Source organism: Melopsittacus undulatus, chromosome Z, assembly GCF_012275295.1.
Source record: "Melopsittacus undulatus isolate bMelUnd1 chromosome Z, bMelUnd1.mat.Z, whole genome shotgun sequence".
Lineage (NCBI taxonomy): Eukaryota > Metazoa > Chordata > Aves > Psittaciformes > Psittaculidae > Melopsittacus > Melopsittacus undulatus.
This window is the reverse complement of record NC_047557.1, coordinates 86,384,898-86,404,317: the sequence shown is the minus strand read 5'-3', so window position 1 is coordinate 86,404,317 and position 19,420 is coordinate 86,384,898. Positions and strand designations below refer to the sequence as shown.

The following is a 19,420-nucleotide window of genomic DNA, read 5'->3' as shown; positions in this document are numbered from 1 at the left end:
TAATAAACACGAACAGAAATCAAGATTATTTTCTTAAATGCAAAACTGACTAATAGTGAGCCTTACAAAGAAGTATGTTTAGGAACCTGAGGCAAATTATGCATGTTAATGTTGGAGTCACTGAGAACAGTTAACACAATGTAACCAAATGTCAACTGGAATATTTTGCAGTAACTTACCAAAGAGGTCTGTGTTTAATGAATATATGAACGCTTGGTTTCTGCGTTTTCAACTTCAGATGGTGAAGATTAAGTGCTAAGGGTGTTACTGTAAACGCTAAAGTGAGATGAACATCACCGATTTTCTAATTTTACCACTTGGTTTATTTCAGAAGAAAACAAGCCCCAGTTACATAGTTCTCCTGCAAGTCAGTACACAGTCACATACGAAAACTCAATACTATTTGCCTCTTTGTTTATGTGCAGGATATTTAGTTTGGTTTGCAAAGTATTAGAAGAATAATAAGAACCTCCTGGCAGAATACCACAACTAAATTTCTAAAGAGCCACTCAGTTAATCTCAGTGTTGAATCTAGCTGTTTCAAATTATTGTAATGTATAATACCAGTCTTATTGACAATATAGCTGCTCAGAGCCAAAAAAAGCTAGAAATAGTGGCCAAAATGATGAACTAAGCGCCAGCCCAAATGACAACAAACATATGGCCATTAACTAAAGAATGGAGGCGTTTAGGAATGCAGCTGTCTGTGGTCTCCTAAAAGTTCCAAAGGAATGAAATGCTGTGAGGATTGGCAAAGCCCGGTTGAGAAGCACTACTGAAGATGGTGGGTCCTAAAATGGAGTCAACCATCAAATCATCCTGGAATTTACAGATTTCTGTGGCCAGAATATAGTCATTCCATTGGCCTCATAATGTACATCAACAAATTAATATTGTATGGGTGTCATTTCAAAGCCTACTGAAGACGAAGAGCCATTACTGAAGCCATTAGAGCACAGATGGTTCAAACTATATGCAGATATTCATACTTGCAATTCCTGCATTATAGCTGTTTTTTTTTCTGTTGAACTGTAATGAATTGTCTCATAATCTATTCCATCTTCTTGCCATTAGCAGGCTTTGAATGTTCACAAATAGGAGCAAAGAACTCATTTTCCAGAGCTTTAATCACACAAAGAGGGAATGCCTAATTCTCTAAATGAAATGGTCTGTGATCACTGAAGCAGAGATTTAATATATCACGGCAAATTAGGTAGATTTTAATAAATTACTTATCTGTCTCAATACTTTACATACACTTATGAAGAAACATAGCCTGTTTGCAAACAGTAGAAATCCACAGCCTATAAAATCTTTTGAAGAAAATTACAAATAAAAAAGTAAATTAAAAAATGAAATGTATTATATCCTCGTTCTCAAGAGACAATCCTTTTACAGCATTGATTCACAGCTCCATTAAAAATATCAATTAAATCCTTCACTGAGATTGGTTGAAATCTGGAAAATTAACTTTCCAAGCTAGACACTGGTTATTCAGATCTAACAATTCATTATATATACCTGATGTAAATTCTGAAAGTGACAAAAACAAAACAAAAATATAACTGCCTGTCCCCACAGCTCAAACCAGGTGAAGCAAAATCTGATGCTGTATGGCTTCTTTTTGTGCTTTGACAGATGTTGGCTGAAAGTAAATCTTCAAGTGTACAAAAAATTAATGTGCCTGCTCTCCCCCTACTTCATATCAGGATAATCATAAACAGCTGATTATAATGTTAGTAGAAGGGTAAAAATTATTTAAAAAAAGGTTGCAGTAATTTAATAAGTCCTGCAACCAGCCTCATTTTTTATATTTAATTGATAGGAACTGCATGCATCAAAGAAAACACATACTGAGATTTAATGTGCATAAAATGGATATTAGCATTTTAAAGAGGCAGATTAACACATTAATCCAAGTAATTTTCATATATTGCTTTTAATAAAATCTTCACAGTATAAAATTCTTAATGAGGCTAATCACAGGCATTCCATTTAGTGGGGTGATTAGGGATAACATAAAAGTATTTTTAATCAGTTTTCTAAGGCTTATGGTTTTTTTATTAAAAATTAAAAATTTTACTTGCATTTTTATTACTGTTTTATGTATGAAAAAAATCATGAAAATGCAAATAAAGCACAACACTCAATCATGTAGGTATTAATTATTTATAAGATGATGTCCATTGTGGAGAGATTCTTAGCCTTAGGGGGAAAATATAAAAACAAACAGACTGAAAAGTATACAAAACTTTACAACTACAAATCAAGCGTCCTTTTCATATAAATTATACATTAAATATAGTGTAAGAATTACAAAGATCTCATCTTTGAAACACTATCAAGCATGTATTTACACTGGGAGAAGCAACTTCTGTAGGCAAGCTTCCCTTTCATGCCTCCCAGTCTTCTTCGCATTCCTCATAGACTGAATGCAGCACATGGAGGGCTTCCACTGTTACTTTGAGCTTCCCAATTACTGCACTATCATCTTTTGAATTGAAAACTAGAAAGAAAATATCAGAAAACAGCATTAGCAATTTTATTTAAGGTTGGTTTTCATTCTGATAATTTTCCTTAGCATTCTGACAAATTAAAAAGCATATAAACATATGCTTAAAAAACAGAAATAAATAAATAATTATAAAAGAAATCTTCCAGTTCAGGCACTCAGCCTACTGGAAAATGAGCACTCCAGGAACTAGAATGTACATTAATAAAAGTATCAGTCTTGGAATTAACTCTGAAATTAAGAAAACTATCTGTATGATAACTGCCTATATGAATTAACTAATTGTCACCATATGTAAACCTTTAATAAAGGCATATATGCATACTTATAAATACCGTAAAAAATATACTGACTACTACCTTGTCTACACTTTGTATATGACCAGTAAAATCAGCCTGGACAGTTACTAGTATTTAAATGGTACAATGTTTTTTCTGTCTGGTGCAATGCAAAATTAATTTAACTCCAGGCTCTTGTATTGTAAAACAGTAAAGTGTGGGCAAAGATGGTACATCCCCCTAGACTAAACTATTTCACTACCTTCCTCTTTGTGTATGTGGGTTTTAAAACAGTATTTAAAAATTTTATTTTACAGAAATTAGCTAACATGATTTAAAATTGCACTCTTTTACAGTATCTAAGTAAGCCCAGAGGGCCACAATCTCTGCTGCTCTGATTAAAAACATGAGGCTAACTGTTAGCAATGAGGCTCTTTTCCAATCCTGCATAAAAAGCAATGAGGCTGTCTAACATGAGTCTAGAAGGAATTTGAATAAAAACAAATAGTCTTGACAGCACATCTTTTCAAAGCAAATTATACAGCAGACAAACGGCAAGGCTATGTATTTACTGTATAAACTAGGATAAGTACTCTGGGACATGCTCTGATACTGCATGCTACAACTCCTAGGCTGCTGGGACAGCTCAGAAGAGGTTTGGAAAATAAAAAAGTATGGAATAAAACCTTCCATCATTGACTGTGTTGATAGAGTTATTACAGGACAACTGGATGCTATTCTTGGATAACCAAAATATTTTGTACATCCTTGGACAAATCCCTCAGTCAGCTGTAAACTTGAAGACTTCAGGACATTATTTGTTTTACTTATAAGAATGGTAGGACAAATGTAATTAGTGATATCAGAAGATAACAATTCTATTTTCTCAGTTTTAATATTGTCATTATCTCTGAGACATATTCACAGAACAGAATCACAGAATGGTTAGGGTTGGAAAGGACCTCAAGATCATTTAGTTTCAATTTTCGTAATATGTCTTGTCTATGTTCTCTTTCATCCAGCCTCTTGCTTTGCTATTCACTCAATTGCTTCATATTTCATGTAGGCTATTTTGACACGATCAGCAATGAAATGAACAAGATATGAGACAGATATATGCTTGCAATCCTCAAAAAGAATAAAGGAAGTTTGTGTTATTTAACTTAAGAATGATTAGAGCTTCCCCAGGCACAGGCTGGGCAAAAAGGAAATTCAGTGCAGCCCTGCAGAGGACATGGGGGTGTTGGTCAATGAGAAAATGAACATGAGCCGGCAGTGTGCGCTTACAGCCCAGAAAGCCAACCGTATCCTGGGCTGCATCAAAAGGAGCGTGACCAGCAGGTCAAAGGAGGTGATCCTGCCCCTCTACTCTCCTCTCGTGAGACCTTACTTGGAGTATTGTGTGCAGTTCTGGTGTCCTCAACATAAAAAAGACATGGAACTGTTAGAACAAGTCCAGAGGAGGACCACGAGGATAATCAGGAGACTGGAGCAGTTCTGGTATGAACACAGGCTGAGAAAGCTGGGGCTGTTCAGCCTGGAGAACAGAAGGCTGCGTGGAGACCTCTTAGCAGCCTTCCAGTATCTGAAGGGGACCTACAGGGATGCTGGGGAGGGACTATTCATTAGGGACTGTAGTGATAGGACAACTTCAACAGCAGAGGTTTAGATTGGATCTAAGGAAGAAATTCTTTACTGTTAGGGTGGTGAGGTACTGGAATGGGTTGTCCAGGGAGGTTGTGAATGCTCCATCCCTGGCAGTGCTCAAGGCCAGGTTGGATGAAGCCTTGGGTGACATGGTTTAGTGTGAGGTGTCCCTGCCCATGGCAGAGGTGTTGGAACTGGATGATCTTAAGGTCCTTTCCAACCCTAACTATTCTATGATTCTATGATTCATGTGATAGTGTCCTGTGAATTTCCCTGTGACTAGGTATATTCTCTCAAACCAATATCCATCTCAGAGAAAGTGTCTATTACTATTTAGGAATTCTATTTATCGTGTTATTACATTTAATTAAAGTCTGGGTCCAGATCTTAATTAAGAACAGATCCTTTTGCAATGACTGCCCAAGAAAATATGCTTGTATATACTATGTTAGTCATGATCTGACATATGTTAATGTAAATTTCATTTAAATTCTCAGAAACTTCTACATTTTCAAAAAATACGATTATGGATGCAATAAAAAAAAATCTAAACTGTACAGCATCTGCAGGGACGGGAAGAACTGTGGACAGGAGTAAGAGTGGAACTATTTCTATCTTTCACTACCACTTTTACAGATATAATGTACATACAGTAAAAATTATTTCAGATGTCCTATGATTTGGGGAAGAAATGCTCCTCACAATGTTGAAGCAGTTGTCATTACATAGTAGCAACTACCTTTTGACAGAACCACTAGTATAAAAAATAACTCCATCCTGTCATAATAATTATCTCAGACGCCAATTATGAGTTTAAAAGAGTTTTGTAAAAGGTGACTTTCAAGGCTACAAAATTATATCACTAACCAATCTTATCAAATGGGAATTATGACAATGAGAACTATGGCCTAAAATCCAGAACAAAACCAATTTTCCAGTGAAAGAATACGAAATACCTTTTTGAAGGAGATGTGCTTTATTACAACTTCTTGAAGAAAAATTATTGGTGGAGAAAAGATTAAGTAAAGCCACAGAAAGAAGTGCATGAAATGCATATGTTTCCAGAGTATGGAAAATCTGATTCTTTTTAGAATTTTCCTTATCATGTTCCTAGAACTTTGATGCATACTTTTTTAGCTACAGCATGAATGCAAATCATGCATGATAATGGAAATGGATAAGGAAGCCTATTTCTTTCCTTCACTACTCAGCTCCCCATCACTCAAGGTATGGTTAATTAGACACAGCAGTAGAAGTAAAAACGTCACATCAGCTTGGCATTCTACTATGGCTAAACAGGAATTCTTGCTATGGCAGAGAGTATCTTGCCAACATGGGTGCCCTGCATCTAGTAATCAAGCTGTTTCACTTACCACTACAGAGGAGTAACTGTTTTGTAACAGATACACTCTCAGCTTCTTCACTGAACTTCACCACAATGGGGAAAGAGGACAGAGAGGAACAGGTGAGGAAAAAAATGCACAACTGATAACCATGTCCCTGCTACTATGGGGAACACGAAATTCTGAGCAAGGACTGTCTGTGAAAGGCCAGAGTAGCCTACTTAAGTCTTGTTCTGTGTTATAAACATGCCGTGGTAAGACCCAAGAACAGAAACATTCCACACTTACTCATCTCACCTTGCTTTAATGAGTCACCCTGAATGCTCAGTCAGTCTGTTACAGAAGAATGTTTACTCTAAACTGATACCTTACCAAAGCCACCACTATCTCATAGTGTCTCAATACATGTTTCATATGGAGGACACAAGCTTGAGGTAATCTTGGGTTATGAAGTAACTTCAAGTAAGATATAGATATTAGCAATATTGAATTACTGACATAAATTTTAATAACAAAATACAGATTTATAGTCTTACTAGCATGAAATGTGGAGAATTATAGCAAATGGAAATATCCTTAAAGTTCTTAGGTTTCATTAACTAATTACTATGAGCTAGGAATGCCATTTGAGTTGTTTTTTATTTTTCAAACAGATTTTAAGGAATTACAATAGCACACAGTTTTTGCAGACCTTTGCAAACAAATGTGGAAGCCATTAGTTAATAGTAATGAATTTCTTATTGTGACAATGTGAAACACTTGCACAATAAAACTTGGGGAGAGAAGCAGAAATTCAACAAATAATTTTTTTGTAACAAAAAGTTACAAGAAAGTAAGCTCTAAAACTTACCATCAATATCTTGCTCAATGATATCTCTTTGCTCCTGGAATATCTTTCTCAAACTCACATACGCAAAACCAATATCTTCACATTCAAGATCCTCTTCATCATCTGGGGGGTCACTGACCACAGTAAACTGTAGGCTATGCATAAAAAAAAAACAAAACAAAAAAAACCCAGAAAAATTAAAATTAACTCAAAACACAGGAGAAAAACCAAAACAAAGAACACATTTTATTTTACCAGTTAAGCACAAATCAGAATTCTTTTATGAATTATACCCAATATTTTCCATCACAAGAACAGTGTGACACCCTTTCTTTTAAATCTTTCCTCCTTTAGCATTCTTTAGCAGTACTAGAAGGGCAGAGAGGTTGCAGCCTCAGATCTGGAAGCTTATAGAATTGTTCCATTTTTCTTTCCTCACCCCAGCACCCTGTCGTACAATTTTCCTTCATACAGCAGTGATAGGCAGAAAAACATTCTAAGGATTTAAGACCTGAACGTTTGTTTAGCTCAGTTGCTGAATCAACTGTTCAAGTTGCTTAATTTCATTATATCCCTTCCCCCCAGCTAAAAATCAAGATTATATCTATGTACTTTGAGGCTTTTATAGTAAAGCTCATTTATATAAAATATCTAAAAACATAGGCAAGGGTGTTTTTTTATGAGCTTTTTTTTTCTTTTGTTGGTTGATTTTTTTGTTTGCATGTTTTTTACTGTGTTGACCATACCTTGTAAATTATGTCATGTGAAGGGATAAAAAACAATTTATAAGCAATAATGGAAGGTTGAGATTAGATGCAATTACGTTTTGTTGGGTTAAACCTTTGAATACCATAAACTTGTTTAAAAAGTGCAACTACATTAATTCAGTCAGGCCATATTAAGACAAACCTCTATAATTATTTCAGCTGTCCTGTGGAGCATGTTTATGAAGTAAAACTTTTTAGGTGTCCTCACTTATGGTTCTTTATTTGCATAGTAGTCTTGGAACATATTAATTGGATTCCTGTTGGACTGGACTAAACTAAAGTGAAGATGTGCTCCAGGCATACCTACTCCTAAGCACTCCACAGCAATAGTCAGTAGAATCAGCCAGCATAATGAATTCTCAAAGTCATCCTAAAAATGTATGTACTGTGAATATCAGACTATTAGCAATAACTGATTTGTGCTAGAGAATCTCTGGTCTGCACTACTTGATAATTTAGTAAATTTTAAGCCATGCATTTTCTTGGCTTTACACTAAGTGGTGTGGAAGGCATGAGATAAATAATTGAGAAAGACAAATAATATCAAACATTTTCCTGATATCAGAAATTCTGGCCATATTCAATGAAGCAAGTATTTCCAAACACCAAGTATAAAATATTTAGCAGAAAGTTATCGAGAATTTTCACACCTCATTTAGATACTTAGCATATTCTAGCCAAGAACACGTTCTACAAAATTACAGGAACCTAAAGGCAGTATCACAAAATACCATCTTTCTAAAGTTATCTCATGTATTCACTATTTAAAGTTGGACATTGCACAGCAATTTCTCCTGCACTTGTTCCATCTTGGATTTTATCTTAATTATTCTGTTCCTGTTTTACACATGAAAAACTCCCTGTAAGTACAGTCTGGACACAAAGGCCTTTGAGCATTTACTGTGCTGCCTAAACACAGACTGTCCATACCAAACATATGAAGCCCAACAACTATACAAAATATTCACATTTCCTTTGAGAACTTAAATTATAGTCATTGCATCCAAGAATGGCTTTTCTTTTAAACACTTAATTCCAGTGTTGTGCTGGAGCTGCCTTGAGTTAGTGGCTTGTTTTGGGGCCAAAACTCCATAACTGACAAAATGACAGGAATTAAGACTTAAGTACTTTTTTGGTATGTCTTGGCAATGTTGTTTAAATTGTGAACCCTTGTGAGCATTACAGCCTAAAAATGTTACAAGAAGCATAATTTCAAATGAGTAACAATCAGATTGCATAAAATCCAAGTCTACAGAAAAGGACATCTTAGACAAAATATAATCAAATCTTCCTAGAAGACTAAATAACTGCAATACTCTTCCATAATAGTTAATTTTTGTGCTTGGCACTTACTTACAAAAGTTTATACTAGAAAATACAGACATAAATACTTGTTTGTCAGTAAAACCAGGCGCATGTAGAAAATACGTCTGAAAAAAATTTTGGAGGCAAAAAAGAAAAATATCATAGATATTTCCAACAGCAGGTGGCTTAACTGAGTATAATGGATCTAACTTAAAGATTCTGGCAAAGCTAAGCAGCAGCAAAGCTGCCAAAACTCAATCAAAATAAAATAAATACTTAGATGTGTAAGAGAAATATTAAAGGAAATAAGAAGAAATTAAAAACTGGAAGAATAATGACAAAACTGTTAGGTATTTGCTACATATCTGTTTTGTTAGGATTCAGTTTCATTTTAAATCAAAACAATTGGTGAAACCAGCTTAGCAGTCAAAACAGTGATAGAAGAGGGGGAGGTAAGTGCTGGATTAATGTTTATTAAAGGGTACCAACTACTCAATTTTCACTAAAGCATAAACTAAAAGCAGGCCTAGTAACATCTGGGACAGTCTCTTACAGCCAAAGTGGAGAGGCGTTCATACTGGTGCCCTTTCTGGTTCAGATCATATGCAAATGTTTTACATGAATAGATCAGACTTTAATAAAACAGATCAAAAGATCTGCACTCTCTAACACCTTATAGTTCCAATATGCCTAAAAGATCGTAATATTGGATTTAATCTTTGTTGCTAATCAGGAGGGAGATTTGAACTCTGCATCCCATGGGAATACTCCAACTAGCAGATTGCAAGAATGCTACCACAATCACTGTGACTTTTATAATTGAAAAAAAAAAATTACAACTGCTTTAAGTTTAGAAAATATTTAAACATGATGTTCAGTATGCTTTAACTTTTCTTCATTTGCCAAAAACTACTCGAATTTTGTTTTCAGGTGTAAGTGGCTAAATGTCAGTTGACACTGCCTTGGAACTACTGCCCATGAACAGACTCCTCACCCTTCTTCATTCAGCACAGAATGTGCAGCTAGTGTCCCATCTTACCCTAGCACTGCCCCACTTAAGCAGGAAACTTTGATGGAAGTTGGAAGAGCAAAAATGCTATGATTTCTTACATAAATAAAGATATATATATATATAGCATTCCTCTCCCATACATCTCTCTAGGATCTTAGACTTTCTCTCTAGTTTATTTTCACAGCTCTTTTCTGTAACTCCATGTATCAGCACTCGCTTCCTTGCAGGAATACCATGCCTACTGACTTAATAAGAAGAAATCTTAATATCCTGTTAAAAGTACTGTGTGGGAAGATACTTGCTAGCCTCTGCAAGAAAGGCCAGAGAACTAAATGAAACTTGTCTGTTAATAAACATCCAAAAGCAAAGTAAAAAAAAAAAGATTAATAATTTCCTTTAGCTTAAAACATGCTTTATAATGAAGCAGAAAATCCCGGGCAAACAGTTGTTGTTGTTATGATAACACCCAAAGGTGTTATCACCAGCAGGCAGAGTGCCTGGACAAAAGCTGTGATATAGGCAAATTTGATTTTACAGAATAGTCATTTAAGCAGCAAGAAGAAAACCTTGTGTGTTAATATATTAATGTGAAGCTAGCCGTTTCAAGCTCTATACTCCCCTAACAGAGATGCACAGATTTGCTGCTTTGGAGAACAAGGACTTCACATAGTCAGTTTCTTGGAGTAACAGTCATTTCCTACCAAGAAATGATGCACCTGTCAGGATCAGCCTGGAAACCTCTTCCAGAAACCTGTTCACTCTTGTTATCACAGCAGGGTGACTGTTTGGAGAATGGATTCCTCCATTCCTCACATATGTCTCTTTTGACACATGTCGGAAGAGCACACATTCTACTTCCAGGCCTGCAAGCATTAGGAACACAACTGTGCATGAGGAATCAGGTAAGTTTCTCCATACAATCCAAATTTCCACACTATCAAAATGCTGAAAGGCAACAGTGGAGTACAGATAGGATGAGGAATAAAAGTTAACTGACAGTTACAGTGAGTTAAATGGACTGCCAGAAATGCCTCCTGTTCTTAACTGATTTAATGACTTGAACATGTAAGTAACTATGAGGCTCAGATGATGAAATAATAATTTTGTATACTATTTTCTTTTTGCAGTGTTTTACAAATACTAGTTAGTATAGCTTCCTAACATAAATAATGAATGTAATTTGAAACCCTGTTATAGATAATAAGAAACAAAAAAAAGGCCACCCATGTCATACAGAACAACTATAAGAAAAGAAAGTGTTCTGAAAAAAAATCCATATTAATGATAGAGACATTGCCTGAAAACATAAAGATGAAAATGCTTGTAAAAAAAGAAGAGCCATCTTTGTGGCATGCAGTAATAACTAATCTAAACAGGATTTCAAACCATCTTCCTAGTCTACCACCTTTTGCTCATATATTTTAGTTGTTACATCTTTCCATTTAGCGCATTTTTTTGTTCTTGGATACTGAGTATTTAGCATTTTCTGCCATAAAGAAACTTATTCACACGTGGAACCCAAATCAACACTTGCAATGATTCCATATCAAAAAATTACATTGAAAGGAGAGAAAAATACACTTTGATTTGAAATCTTATCTTTTAATGAACAGTAAACCCCACTCCCCACAAGTTTTACATGGTCGAGGGGCGGACTTGGCAGTGCTGAGTTAACTGCTGGACTGTTAAGGGTCATTTACAGCCTAAATGATCTCGGATTTCATGAAATAAACATACTTCCTCATGTAATTGCCATTTCAATCTACATTTATTTATTTTAAAGTATAAACAAAAAGAGTATAAAGCTGTGAAATGCATTACTTTCAGGGCCAAGCTGGCTCCTGCTTCCACTTTAGGATTAGGCTGTAGTTGCAACTTTGGCTTAGCAGTAATTTTATGTATTCTATTAAAATATCTTTTAACACCTGAGAATATTTATCTTTATCAAGGGACATTCACTGAAGTGACTCCTTCTGGAAGACAAAGATAGCACACACTGTGTATATTTGTTTTTGTTGTAATATGGACCTAGTCATTATGAGTATCATATCTAACAACATTTATTGTGACAGGGAGAAAATTCACCTGAAAAGTTATACAACACTTAACAGATGTAATACACTATCTATGCTCCTACAATCTGGCATAGCACAAATGCCATTAAAGCATCAGGCTAAGCCATGTGTGGGCAATTTTAAATGATATTTATATCCTTGATAATCTGGTTTCCTGAGCTTTAAAGCATTAGTTTAGTTCAGTTCCTGTTTTAGCTGAAAAAGCTCTGATATTAGTTTGTAAAGCTTGTGATAGAAAACATGTGTTAAAGATACAACTAGGCCAGGTTTAAAATGCATACAGTTGAAAACATTTGGTGGATAGGCAGAAACTTTCTGTATAATTTGTTTCTTGGTGGTCCCCTTGCTAGGATAAAGTGGGGAACTAGACTACTGAAGAACTTCCTGCCTTGTTCTTTAGTCAACCCAGAACTGAAAGTTTATTACAGACCAAACTAGACACAGCAATAAATGTAGAAGACAATGTACCTAGTAACACAGGAGAGAACCATGATTGCACACGTAACAGATGGATTTTTACCTTATTTTTACCTGAGGTTTGTTAGATATTTAGTACAGATACCCAAGTATTTATAGATGAAGTGCAGCCCACACACAAGCTGTTTTCCTTCAGTGGATTATCCCTTAAAAAAAATATATTTTGTCCTCTGTGTTATTAAATTCTGAGTTGAACATGTTACACACTTTCCTAACCCATATGGTAAAATAAGTCATCTGCTTGTTTCTTAAGACTGTTTTTTTTGTTGTTGTTGTCTTTTTTTTGTTTTTGTTGGGGTTTTTTTGTTGTTTTTTTCTTTTTTGGTTTGTTTGTTTGTTGTTTTTTACATCTCCAAACACCTAAGAATGTTTTGGTATGATATTTCCATCCAACAAGTAACCTTTTCATGCTGTTCCCTCCTCCATTCCAGTAAAACCTGTTTTATGGCCAAGACATGAAACTCAGCTCTAGAAGGAAAACGGAATGAAGAGAGACCACTCTCTTAACGCAGAGAGAATTTGTGATTTGTGAATACTTATTTAAAAGACTTACAAGTAACTCCTACACTTCAATCAGCAAGTATTCCACTTTTTCTGCAAATTAAATGAATCTTTAGATTAATAATTGTTTCACGCTAATGCAGATTAACCTTAAAGTGGAAAGGGAATCAAAGGCTGGCATCCATTCTTTCAAAGTAATGTTCATGCTATCTCAATCAAAATATTTGAATAAGAGCAAATTTATTATTATAAGCTTGAAAAGACTGACACTGTCACATGTACGTATACATAATAGGTGTCTGCTCCATTGTCATGATTTGAGCAGTGGCAGTCATTTTTTCTCCTTCTTGTGGCTGGTGCAGTGCTGTGTTTTGGCTTCTGGGCTGAGGGCAGTTGCTTGGTGGTGAGCGTGTTTTGGGGGTGTTTTTGTTCAAGGCCTTTTCTGAGCACGTGCTCTGCCGGAGAGGAGGGGAGTCTGCAAGGAATGAGAGACAGGACACCTGACCCAGGCTGGCCAATGAGGTATTCCATACCATAGCATGTGATGCCCAGGATGCAACTGGGAGAGAGAGCTGGAGGGGCGGAGCTCTGGAGGAAAATGGAGGAGGGAGCACGTGGTGCTCGGCCGGGCAGGGTGGAGTGAGTTATGGGTCGGTGGCTGGTGGGGTGTTGTATTCTCTTTGCTTGTTGTTTGCTGTATCATTATTATTTGTAGTAGTAATGGCAGTAGTGATTTGTGTTATGCCTTAGCAATTAAACCTTTCTTATCTCAACCCGTGGGGGCTACATTCTTTGGATTTTCCTTCCTAACTCTCCGGGAGTTGGGGGACTTGGTTTAAACCACGACATCCACCCATCCACCCATCCACCCATCCATCCATCCATCCATCCACCCATCCACCCATCCACCCATCCACCCATCCATCCATCCAGTTTTTGGAAATTCTAAGGCCCCTGAACATTTTCTGAAGCTTTTACATTCCTTTCAGCACTCTGAATTCACAAAACAACAGATGCATTACTCTACCATCAGGCACGTGTGTGCTTTCCAAATGCATTATTGATAGAATACCGACAGAATATTCTCTTTTGCAAAAAGAGGTTGTTAAAAAAAAACCCAAACAACCAAAAACCAAAATTAAAACATGACACTAAAACATTAAAACATTAAGCATTAAGAGGTTACGATATTCCATGCCACATGAACCTACTCAAAGAAAAAATGTAGATCAATTGTCATATTAGATGTATATACTGCTCCTAGCTGCAACAAAATTTTCTCCAGTTAGTTATTTATTAACTTCTCAGTGATAGCTCCTCAATAAAGTCAAACAGCAAGGCGAATCATAAGCATTATTTACGAAGACTTTTGACAGAGTTTCTCAGTGTTATATATGTACCTGTCAGTATGTAGATCTGGCTTTAGAAGCATAGACTTGAGATACTCTCTTCTTGCCTGATTATTTGCCTTGTCCACATATATCACTGTAAAGCAAATTGGAATTCATATAATTAGTTACCAATTGGTTTTCATCTTTTAGAATAAAAAGCATGGAGAAAAGAACAAAGAAAAATAAATATTTCTTTCCCTTGTCTTTCCTAAGGAAAAGCAACAATGTTAGAATCAAATTTGAAACATCATGTGATCTTACGGCATGTCACTGGCAGGTTTACGTGCACACTGTCAAAAAAGATATAAGCAGCATCTAAGCATGCCACATAGATGTCATTTTCTGTTAATGGCAATAGCAGTCATGATTTTAAAAGCCAGTGGTCTTTATTGCTTTGTATTTGAAGCGATTTACTGCATTTTTTCTACTAAGGAAGCTAATGATAATGATAACGTATGGCAGAGTGTTTGTCTTTTTTGACAGCCTCAGTAATTTAATCCTCCTTTCCTGCCACAATATTTTAATAAAAGAAACATCTAGACCAATGGACTGGAGAAAATCCGCAGCCTGGGGAGTGTGAGTGCTCTGAAAGCCTTTTATTGTTTCAAATTAAAATACAAACACAAGGAGCAGCTTTTAATTTTTGTAGCATTAATACAACCTACAGTGAAAGATAGCCTTGGTTTGTTAAAAAACAGTAAAAGAATGAGAAACAGGGTTTTAGAAAATTCTTTAAGAATCTTTTGGGCATCTTACATTAAGAGAGTTGCTTGCTTTCTTGCAAATGGTATCAGCCAACAAGTATCAGTAAACTACTGTGAAAATAAAACTACAAAAATATAAAAAAAAATCAGGATGTGAGCATTGAAAACCAGTGTTAAGGGAATGACTTTGTTTTTGAAGTTAGGAATGCATCTGAAAAATTTTTGCTAGGACAGAACTAGAATGAATACATCCGTCTGAGAAGCAAACAACTCTTGGGAACAGTTTCCATTTATTAGGGCAGGAGTAGGAGCTACAAATTTGACTATAACTTCCCACATCTTTAACATTCACTTTCCTCTAGTTACTCTGTCACTGTACTCAATTATGGTCTTCTTCACTCTCCACGTCACATTAAGATTTTTCTTTCCCACTGTGCTGACAGAAACCTTTAATGTATTTCATATTGTCCAAAAACCTCTTGTTTTTATAAACAAAAATTATAAACTCTATCAAGTAGCAGATAGTATTTGAATATAGGAGAGATAAGAAGGTTCAAATTAATTCCTTGCAGATGGATTTATTGAGGGACATATCTTTAAAAAAAAGTCCTTCTGGGAAGTACAGCTTCCAAGCTGTAGTTCTCCAGTTTTCTCCAAAGCTGCTCCTCAGCTCTTAGCTCACCAGGAGATTCACTATTAGAAATCATAATTTCAGAAAACAGCCAGCACAGTCTGTATCTGAATCGCTCAGTCAAAGGAATCTGCCATTTAACATATTTTTCTCTACTAAGAGAAAGCAAAGCACTGGTGCTCTATCTTGGAATCTTTACTTTCCACCCACAATATTTTTACTTTCTTAGGTTAAAAGACACTGTTACTGCCATCTGTTATTCTTTTGGGCATGTGGATGATGTTCCACATGTGCTACTCTTATGGCCAAGTGCTCCTGGGGCCACCACAGGAAGTGACGGGAAGGCAGCAGGGAGACAGATGGACAGCCAAAGTACTTCAAAGGAGCTGCCACATCAACAGATTCTCCCCTTCACCATAAGCATCCCAAATGGAATTTCCTTAGTTTACTAATTCTGTATCTAAAATAATTTAAAATGGAAATGATTTACAAATGAAAAGAGGTAGAATTCAGTTCAGTCAATGGAAAAATTCAGACTAGCAAGTAAAATATTGAACACAAAAACTCCAAGTCTGGGGAAAATTATTAACTAGAGTGCAAATATATTTTAGATCCTTATAAATAACATGCCTTTGTACCACCCTTTAGTACTGTGTGAAACGAGAATTCTAATTTGCTCTAAGACATGGAATATCACATGTTGCTATCCAGTTAATTGCAAAAATAACTCAACATTAACTGGTGATAGTTTGCATCTAAAATTGTAGTTTTAAAATTTGTTCTGAAGAGCAAACCATTTTCACTTGAGTTATACTGAGGAATCCACCTTTTAGAATACGGATCTTCAGAAGTTTAACTGTAATTTAAAAAAAAATTAAAAAAAAAATATATATACCCCATCATCTTTCCTCTACCTCCTTTTCCTTTGGTCTACTTATACTTGTGCTTCAAGTTGTTCCAATAACCAGCTGTTCACTCAAGAGTGAAAGTTTTAAGATTAAATGTCATGAAATCTGTGCAAAATTCTGTAAATCTTCTATTTCTGCTGTCTGTTCTCTAGAATCATTATATACAGTATAAGGACACACTTCAGATCTCTTATGAAGCTTACTTTCTAGTTAATTTCTTGCCATCTCAGCATTTTCACAGTTAAGTCTTCACCTTTAATAATATATGAATGCTTTTTGCTAACAGCATTTATGAACTCACCTTACCTTTGAAATTGAAACAATTGTGGCTTTGACAAGAAAAACACTTATTTTACTGAAATTAAGAGTCAAATATCATTAGATATGTGAGGGAGACTGGGTTTTGTTTGCTTGGAGCAACATGGCTTTTTACGTTTTTCTGACTGTGAACTGCCATCATGTTCACTTTAAAGCATATATTGCTACATGACTGGAAATAAATAATGTCTGGCACACAATTTTAAGCTGCATTAATCAGTTAAAATATTATTTCATTCACTTACTATGATCTGTAACACACTCTCATCAAAACCAAGAAAACCTAAACAAACCTCATAAAAAAATCAGAATCCTTCCTTTTCATCAAATTACAGGACAGAGTCATGGTGTGAGCAACAAACTGGCAAGCTCCAATTTACTTTGAATTTATGGGACTGTAGTGTTTGGACACATTCTTGGATATTCTAACAACTCTTTCCACCACTAAGCTCCTCTTCTCAGTGCAGCCGTGAGTAGATAAAATGTGGGAAATCAGAGTGTATAAACCTCCCATTCAAATTTCTGTTCCAAGACCTTGTTCTAACCATTCCTAGTCAAAAAGTCATAGTAAAAATAAAAGATTAATGTCAAATTACACAGTAACCACTTGTGAAAAGGGAAATACATATGATCTTGTATGTCCTGGTCAAAGGAGTTCTACTGTATTGTTCTTCAACAAGATTTCATTAATCTTCTGGTATCTTACTTGTCAAGCAACAACATCAAAGAATGTGCAAGAAGGTATGGAAAAAACTGGAATATATTTTAAGCAACAAATCTGGACCCTTCTGTATCAGTTGTTTTTAAAACAGTCAAGCTATTCTAGTTATAAATAATAGAATAAGTTTTATTTATACAAATTAATGACATTTTAGATTACTTATGGACTTACCTTGATTTTCTACTTGCAAAAATCTTGAAGATTATTCATTTCCTTCCAAGCTCAAAGTAAATTTCTTTTTACCCATGCAAATCTCATTTTTATTACAGAAAATATTCAATTAACCTCAAATATTCAACATACTCAAATCTAATTAGACATGAATAAAAGATACAGGAAAGTTATAGTAAACACACATGCAGGTTTCATTACTATTATCTTACTGGCTTTCTGACTGACATTATCAAAAAACATACTCATTAGGGTTTTTTTCCCCCCCTTTTATGCAAAGCTGATCTTGAGCAGAAATTAGATGACCAATTGCCTAAGCAAAACTCTGCAAACAACATCCACATTAGTATTATGCTGAAGAATACAGTCTTGAAGCAATTAAGACAAAAAACATCTTTTAGTTTTGATTTGCTTTAAACAGTTCTATACTCAATACTTAAGCAACAAAAAGAAAATCAAAGGTATGAAGCCAGGTTATGATTAGCAGAAATAACATGATACTGCACTACCAGATTGGAAAGCCTTATGAATTAGTCTTTACAAAGCACAATACTATTTTCAAATATCACAGCTTGAAATATATTGAAGTTTCATAATTAGCTTTAGAGTTGGTAATTTCATTCTTTATTAAACATATCTTTGCTGCATTTTGCTAGTTTAATTTGGCAAAGTCAGTACAATGAGATCATGCCCACTATACAGAAGAATCAGAATATTGTGAATTTTTATATCTTCTGAATGCTTCTTATATTCAAAGCTACAGAATTTGAAAAAGCAAGAGAAATTAAAATTGATAAACAGCTTTTATTGTCTTATTGTATTATTTCAGTGAGGTTTTAAAATATTTATTTCAATTATGTCTGCCTACCTAGAACATTTGGAAAAGTGCTTACAGCAGCTAGCAAGATGAATATTGTTTAGCTCATTAAAAAAATCCTTACTTATTATCTGATATCTCATTTAGTATATGATGCCAGAAATCCCATTTGTTTGAATAGAAGCAAGCCTTACTGAATGGAAGAGTTTGCAGGGCTATTAGTTTCCACAGGTTTGTTTTGTTCTGTTTTTTTCCTGAAGCTTTACAAAGATCATTGTCTTTATCAGAGTCACAGAAGTTAACACACTGTACCCCCTCCTCTGTATTCTGCCTCAAATGGGCAGTCCTGCTGTAACAATGGTTTATGTGACATCTATGAGGGACTTCAGTCTTCAACTATGGCATAATCCAACAGTTTATGAGTACTATGAGGATATAAATGAGTAAATTCTTTGGCAAGTCTCTTTCTAAAATGAGGTTTCTAGATGGCAGCAGTTTTAAAGATCTGACTGTGGCACCAGTTTTGCAAAATTGTTTTTAACAGAATGCTTAGTTTGAATACCTGCAGCATTAATGATGTGCCACAAACAGCAAACTGATTCACCTGCTCCAGGATTCTGTTGGTTAAAAATGCAATACTTGGAAGTCCAAAACAACATGAAGTACTCAGACTGAATCTTAAACATATCAGACTTTAACAGGGGAGAAAAAGTTAATGGATAATTGAAATGCTATGAAATAGCTGGGAAAATAAGTAATGAGAATTATCAATTATTCCAATAGTTCTGTGTATGCTATTAGTGTAAATTACTTTGTGTATTGACATAAAGAGTGTTCATTTATTAGAGAATAGCATATGGAACATGCAGGATTAAGTATTATGAACTAAATATCAATGTGGTAATATTAAACATGACTGAATAATTTCCTATTTCAAAAAGTTCTTATTAAAGGAACAGAGCACTCCCCCAAAGTGATGATCAAGTCCGATTACGTATTTTCTCATTGTAACT

General features: G+C 35.1%; 1 protein-coding gene across 4 annotated transcripts in view; it reads right to left on the bottom strand.

The window, feature by feature from the left end:
• Window positions 1-300: 300 nt before the first annotated feature.
• RPGRIP1L (RPGRIP1 like) overlaps window positions 301-19,420 on the bottom strand; it is a 79,592-nt gene continuing 60,472 nt past the window's right edge. For all 4 annotated transcript variants that reach the window (XM_031052005.2, XM_031052006.2, XM_031052008.2 and 1 more), the window contains 3 exons: window positions 14,147-14,231; window positions 6,631-6,764; window positions 301-2,506 (listed from right to left, as the gene is read on the bottom strand). In XM_031052005.2, coding sequence (XP_030907865.1) covers window positions 2,394-2,506; window positions 6,631-6,764; window positions 14,147-14,231 — 332 coding nt within the window. In that variant the 3' untranslated portion in view covers window positions 301-2,393. The remainder of the gene's footprint in view (window positions 2,507-6,630; window positions 6,765-14,146; window positions 14,232-19,420) is intronic.